Here is a 7,244-nt window from a genome sequence, read left to right on the forward strand (position 1 = left end):
TTTTTAAGATAATAACAGTAGTAACAATACTATTTAATTACCGTATTATTATTATTATTATTATTATGAATGTTACCCATAATAGAATATTGTATAATAATTATTATTATTTTCTAATAGTAAAAAAATATTTATTATTTTTTAATAATTTATTATCATTTTTTAATAATTTATGATTATTATTTAGAATTTAATAATTATCATTTTATTTATTGCAGGCTATCAGGAATTTGTTGCCCAGAAAACTCGATCCGCCAGATACTTTTAACAAGGTAGCGGCAGAGGCACTAGCATTAACTGGGTTTCAACATGTTTCGCGAGTAGGCGAAATGAGAGGTCATGCTGCACTACTGAATGCCTTGGTGGAATGCTGGAGGCCGGAGACTCACACGTTTCATCTTCCGGTCGGTGAAGTGACAGTGACGTTGGAAGATGTGAGCTATATTCTTGGTCTCCCGATTAATGGGGAGGCTGTTACCGGTAGATCAGATAGTAGTCACCAGTTTTTGGTGGAGAATTGCATTGCTTGTTTTGGTCGGGAGCCCGGTCCACAAGATCACGTGTTAGGGAAGGTTAATCTCGCATGGGTCCGAAGGTGCAGAGACACTGAGCCTTGTGACACTCAGGAGTCTGTTGAGCGGTACGTCCGGGCGCACATTTTCTGCGTGCTTGGAACAGTAGTGTTTTCAGATAAGTCGACCACTTCATTGAATTCGAAGTTTCTACCGCTACTTCGAGATTTCCACCGGATTTCAGAATACAGTTGGGGGGCAGCCAGTCTGGCGCACTTATACAGATAGTTGTGTCGTGCTTCACGATACAACTGTAAAGAGATGGACGGCCCACTGATACTGCTTTTTGTTTGGGCGTGGGAGCGTATGCCGCTCCTGGCACCTATACCCCGCGATCAGCTCGGCGACGTCGGTATTCCACTTGCGCGAAGGTATTGTTTTTTATTGTTATTGTTGTTGTTGTTATTATTATTGTTATTATTATTATTATTATTATTATTATTATTATTATTATTATTATTATTATTATTAATTTGTTATTCTTATTAATATTATTATTTTTTTTATGTTAGGTGGAGCCATTGGCATCGACATACACGATATATCCGGAGGCCTACTGCACATTTTAGGCGAGGACTCGACGACATGGGAGTTGACGATGTAAGTTGTAACCATTAATGTCCAATGTTTTTATTCAGTTAATTTTTCTAATAGGCCTCTTGGTAACTGATGTGCAGTTTATATGGCGGTCGTATATGGGAGTGTGGGTTCCGGATGTCCTCGCTGCTCAGTTGGTTATGTGCTCCACGCAGTCGCCGCTAGTGTCCTTCGAGTGCATAGAATGGCACCCGACAGACCGAGTTAGGCGACAGTTCGGGATGCAACAACTTCCACCAGGCCCGGCGTTCGACATTGGTCGTGATCATTGCACGCGGTTGACAGGAGCACAGAACCATGACTGGAGAGAGATTTACAGTCAATGGGTTAACAGGTGGAGATCTGACCACTATAACACATTGCAGTTAGGCGAGGAGATTATTGACTTTCATCCTCTCCCAGTGTACTATGAGTGGTACACACAGCAGTATGGGATTCACCTGCGACTGTCAGATAGAGTTACAGGTGAAGAGGCTGGCGCCGATGAAGCACAGCAGCAACAGGAAGACGCAGCTGGTCCTCAGCAACAAGTCCCGCCTTATGAGCAACAATTTTAGGTATTATTATTAATTACTAGTGTTATTATTATGAATTTTTACCGTTTTAAATAATAAGTAAGTATTATTGTTTAGGTTTATCTTTTATCATTAATTACTATTAATTGTAATTAATTGTTAATTAGGTTCTGGCATATGAGCACCACTATCAGGTCCCGGCATACGAGCACCAGTATCAGATGCCGGCATATGCCCAACAGTTTCAGGATCCGGCATATGCGCATCAGTTTCAGGATCCGACATATGCCTTGCAGCTTCAGGATCCGGCATATGTGCAGCAGTTTCAGGTACCGGCATATGCGCAGCAGTGGCCAGCAAATCAGCAGCATGCACCATATATACTGGAACCACAGCCTCCTCAGGCACCTGAGCCCTACATACCACAGCTGGTAATTCCGGCCGAGGGTCACTTTAGTCCGTTGGGTGGATCTGACACCATCAGCTTCGATCAGGTCCTGAGAGATACAGATTATCTATTCCGACGCCACCGCAGGAAGGGCCTGCTACATCTCAGCAGTCTGCTGGTCGTCGAGCCACATCAGGTCATGCCAGTGACTTCGACTTTGATCAATCGATAGGATATGTAGATCCGCCTGGTCCTTCCGTTTCACCATGCGACCAGTTGTTTGATTTGAATGAGTACCCGCAAGAGGAAGAGGGAGACTTGGGATACGACTTGCAGCACTGGTATGATGTTGGTGGAGCGAGTGCTCCGGGGATGAGTGGCTCCGGTTTGTATGACACTGATGGTGCGAGCGTGACAGATTTCGGTGGTCCTGACGTTGGTAGTGGGCTGGATACCGGTGTGTCTCAGGGTCATCCGTATAACCTACGGACACAGACTGCGCCTCCGGAAAAATATACCCCATCCTTGTTTTCGAAGAAGGCGCCGAGGAAGTAGTCTGTTGCAGTTGATCTTGTATTCAGTGTTGTATTCAGATTTGTATTTAGTGTCGTATCTTATATTTAGAAACTTCTGTTCAGTATTATTATTCTGACATATTTAGCTTTGTTCTCGTATAACTCTATTTGGCTCGAAATGTTTATTCTCTAAAAAATTAAATAACGAGGTTAAAAGTTTTATTTATTATAAATTGTTAACTAGGTTAAAGTAAATGACGAGGTTACAAAAAAAGGTAGCATATAATTGTGAAGTAGGTAATAACAAAGTTACATTGAAAAGCTAAACCACTAATGACCTCCAGCAGAGCTTGGACCTGCACCCTGAGGACATCGGCTGCGGCTATGTCCCTCGCGTCCACATATAGTGCACCGGCGAGGACCACGCATATCACGCGAGTCCATCTCATTCAAGTAACAGGTTGACTTCGGTCTTCCTTTCGTCGCGCGCCTCAATGTCCAGTTGGCGATCACCTTTGCTCCTTCATATCTATCCCACGTGGATGGGTCACCCATTGGAACAAACTTGCCTCTGTACACCTTACAAATTTCAGACATCTTGTACACATTGTGCACGTATACTTGCCAATCAAGACGCTGGTTGGCGCAACATGCAAGCACGTGGCGACATGGAAGTCGCTCGACCTGGAAATGGCCACAGTCGCAGTGTCGTTGTGCAAGGTTAACAGTGTAAATAATACCATCTTGCATTTCGCGAACCTTAAACATCTCGTTGCGCCTGTCGAACCGGTTGACCACAATGTTTCCTGCACGTCGGAAGCTTTCTTCAACTCTCTTCGTTGCAAATTCTGAATACGTGAATCCGTTGCGAAGACGCTCATGAGTTTCGGTACTCTTCCGAGTGAACAACTCATTCAACCGATAGAAAGTTGACCGGACAAGGGCAGTCACAGGAAGGTTGCGTGCACCCTTCAGGACAGAATTTATGCACTTTACCAAGTTTGTCGTCATATGACCCCAACGATGACCACCATCGAATGCCAACACCCATCTCTCAACACCGATCTCATTGCACCATTGAGTATATGCCTCACCCCGCTCTTTAAGCCTTTGGTAGTTTTTGTTGTACTCCTGCTCCATCCTAGAATAGCCTGTTGAACAAACCATTTAGTCATAAGCAGATGCCACAATTTACTATGAATAGAACCAGAATAGCGAGTTGAAATACCTATGTTCACCACGAGTTTATGCAAATATGGAGCCTTGAACCTCCTTAAGAAGTTGGACCCGATGTGCCTGATGTAGTACATGTGCCACGCCCTTGGTGGTGACCATGCACCGTTACTGCGAGCTATTGCAGCGTCGATGGAGGTATGGTGGTCAGAAATAATACCAACACCATCAATGGTAACAACATATCTCCGCAAATTAGTTAAAAAAAACTCCCATGCGTCTGCTGTCTCGCCTTCGACAATCGCAAATGCAATAGGCACAATGTTCTGATTCCCATCTTGTGCAACCGCTACCAGAAGTGCACCTTTATATTTTCCGTACAGGTGCGTGCCATTAACCTGCACCAGTGGCTTGCAGTGTCTGAATGCTACAATACACAGATAGAAGCTCCAAAACACGCGGTGAAGAACTCTTACACCTTGAACCTCCTCACTCTCACGGTAAACGGGTAGCGTTTTAATTTGAACACGAGACCTTGGCATCTTCACTGTCATTGCTTTCAACCATATTGGCAGAGTCTGGTAAGAAACTTCCCAATCACCAAAAACTTTTGCGACAACTTTCTGCTTTGCCAACCAAGCCTTGCGGTAAGTCACAGTGTAGGTGAACCTGCCTTGAACTTCTGCAATAACAGACTTCACCTTTATCGAGGGGTCTGCTTCGACCAACGGCCTAATGGCATCTGCAATTGTGTTTGAGTCCAACTTGGCATGATCTTGTGAAATCGTGCCCATGGTGCACGTGTGCTTGCCATTGTATCTCCTGATCTCCCAACAAGCTTTTTTTCGAATTAAGCTAGCTCGAATAAGCCAGTCGCACCCTGCACCATACCCCTTGCATTTCGCATAGAATGTCTGCGGCTCAGACTCATACACAGTGTAATCAACTCCTCTAGAGATGGTGTAGCTTTTGATTGCAGATATCACCGACTCTCTCGAACCAAATTCCATTCCGACATTAAACTTGCCATCTTCCGCCGCAACGTTGCCTTCACCTACGACATGTGCACCACCATCAGTCAAACAAGGTAAATAAATTAAGCACTATAGGACACTTGAGTTAATAATCATAACATACCCGTATTCGCATACTCAGGAAATTTCGGGGCATGCATGGCTTCGAGATCTAGAGTCCGCATAAAAGACGGCACACCAAACGGGTGTTGGCTTACAATGGCATCCGCCTCATTCTGCACCGCCGGATTGCCTGCCAAGTCTCCGTCATCGTTTTCGTCATCGACTTCATAGTTAGCTTCGAATTCCTCTTCGCTGTCATTATTTTCTTCTTCCCAATCTATATCCCCGAGCTCATCAACATTGACCTCGTCGCCGACCGTACCCATCCCCGACTGCTGTTCAAACTCAACGTACAGCTCTATCACCGGCACATGAAATCGGATTTGTCGATAAATATAGAACATCTGCTGCATGCTTGCATCGTCAGTGATGGACATTATTTGAAACTGTATCAGTCCACCAAATACTTGCATAGGATTCCTATACAAAATGTTGCTCTCCCTTTTCAAAATATGACTTTGTATGTTCACACAAACACCATTTTGCAACTCTATAAAACTCGTGCTGTATGGAATAGAAAATGAAAATGGACATTCACAAAGAAAACTCACTCCTTCGTGTGTATTCGGTATAATCTCACCGTTATAATACACTCGTATATTTGCAATATCCTCCATATTCTCACTTTTTTACCCTTCTAATAACCAAAAAATCTCACAAGCATCAGATACAAGAAAAGAGAATGGGAGTAGAAATGAAGAAGAGAAGTGAGGTGCAAGTTGGAATTAGCTGTGTTAGCTATTTATATGTAAGGCTCTTTATTAAAATATTATTTCGCATACAAAACGTAAGCTGCGTTTTGTACATTTCAAAAAAAAAATTAGGCCCAAATAAAACGCAGGTTGCGTTTTCTCTTCTTCTAAAAAAATTTGAACAGTCCATCTGACAAACGTAGCCTACGTTTTACTTTTTAAAAAAAATTAATAAAACTTTTCTAACAAACGCAAGTTGCGTTTTTGCTTTTCTCATAAAACAAAAAAATTCAAATACAAAACGGAAGTTACGTTTTGTTTAATCTGAAACAAAAAAAAAAAGAAATGCTAGAGAATGAAAAACAGAAGCTACGTTTTTCTTTTGACACCCATAGCAGTGAACATTTTTGGTGTGGCTCCATTTCATGGTGTTACACCATGAGCTTCTCCATTTGCAAAAAAATGAGCCACGATAGGATTCTATTGAAACAAAAGAGATATATTCAGAGACACAATCAATGCAAAAAATGAAAGTTTTATTAATATCCTGAGGCCACAGTCCAAAATTTAATCAATTTATTAGCAACAAATTTCACATCTAGCTACATATATATGTTCTTGACAACATATAAATGTCATGAAAGCGAATGAATGGATAGATTGAATGTGTTTGGGTCTTCTCATAAAAGCAAATTTAATTTCAGGCCACTACTATTATATCAGTAGTGAGCATTTCAAGTAAGTTTTCAAGTAATTAAATACACCAACAGCTCTGAATTGATTAGAGAATAGAAAGAAAGAGTGATTAGTGAATTGGGATTAACAAAGTGTAGGAGCAACATGATTGGAGTACCTTTGTCCAGAGAAATTTTAAATGGAGACAAACAAACACAATGCACACACTCAAACACAAAGTATATTCAAATCCAAAGTTACATCTATATATAAATTATTGAAAGATAATAGTCTAACAGCAATGCTAATAATTCATAAAATTAAAATTAAAAGTCAGCCAAGGACATGGCTAATCCTAACCTCTGAAAAATTACAACTGTGATGTGCTATACATGTTATTAACTATGATGGCAAGCCCTGTGTCACACATTATTATGATAAAAAAAAAACCTTAATTGGAAGCATTAAGTCATAGCAAAATTTGTCACATAAGAACTTTTTAACAATTATATGCATAACAAAGTTATAAATGTAAATATAATATAACTGCTAATTATGTAAGATTGACAATTATATTAAAAAGATTTATAATTAGTATAATTAGATTTAGAATGATTTATAATTGAAAGTATAATTATTCTTTGAATGCTAATTTTTATATAATTATAAAGAAGATACTTCCTAAAGTAAGTTGAGAAGAGAAAGGTATGCATATTGGAATCAAAATGCGCCACGTTGTCAGAATGCAACCCATTGAAGATAGATATTAAAGTTTATGTTTGTGATCTTTCAAGTTGCGTTTGTTTATAAGGATAGAACATTGATACACAGATTTAAAGACACAAAATTGTATTTGGCAGATAAGATATGAACAAAAATATTGTATCTTAAAATACTTAATTAGTATATTTTGTGTCTTTTCTAACACGAAAAACATAAAGACACTGAATAGAATCTCAACTTATTTTTTTATTATTTTAT

General features: G+C 40.4%; 2 protein-coding genes across 2 annotated transcripts; both read right to left on the minus strand.

Annotated features, from left to right (window-relative positions):
• Window positions 1–2,917: 2,917 nt before the first annotated feature.
• On the minus strand, window positions 2,918–4,314 carry LOC107459090 (uncharacterized). Its single transcript, XM_021126779.1, has 2 exons — window positions 3,816–4,314; window positions 2,918–3,738 (listed from the first exon to the last, which is right to left on the minus strand). Exons 1-2 carry the CDS (start codon window positions 4,312–4,314, stop codon window positions 2,918–2,920), a joined length of 1,320 nt encoding a protein of 439 aa, XP_020982438.1.
• A 5-nt stretch (window positions 4,315–4,319) lies between these two features.
• Window positions 4,320–5,513, minus strand: LOC110273585 (uncharacterized). Its single transcript, XM_021126780.1, has 3 exons — window positions 4,898–5,513; window positions 4,430–4,814; window positions 4,320–4,338 (listed from the first exon to the last, which is right to left on the minus strand). The coding sequence occupies exons 1-3, from the start codon at window positions 5,511–5,513 to the stop codon at window positions 4,320–4,322; spliced, it is 1,020 nt and encodes a 339-aa protein (XP_020982439.1).
• Between the last annotated feature and the right edge of the window lie 1,731 nt (window positions 5,514–7,244).

Source organism: Arachis duranensis, chromosome 7, assembly GCF_000817695.3.
Source record: "Arachis duranensis cultivar V14167 chromosome 7, aradu.V14167.gnm2.J7QH, whole genome shotgun sequence".
Classification (NCBI taxonomy): domain Eukaryota; kingdom Viridiplantae; phylum Streptophyta; class Magnoliopsida; order Fabales; family Fabaceae; genus Arachis; species Arachis duranensis.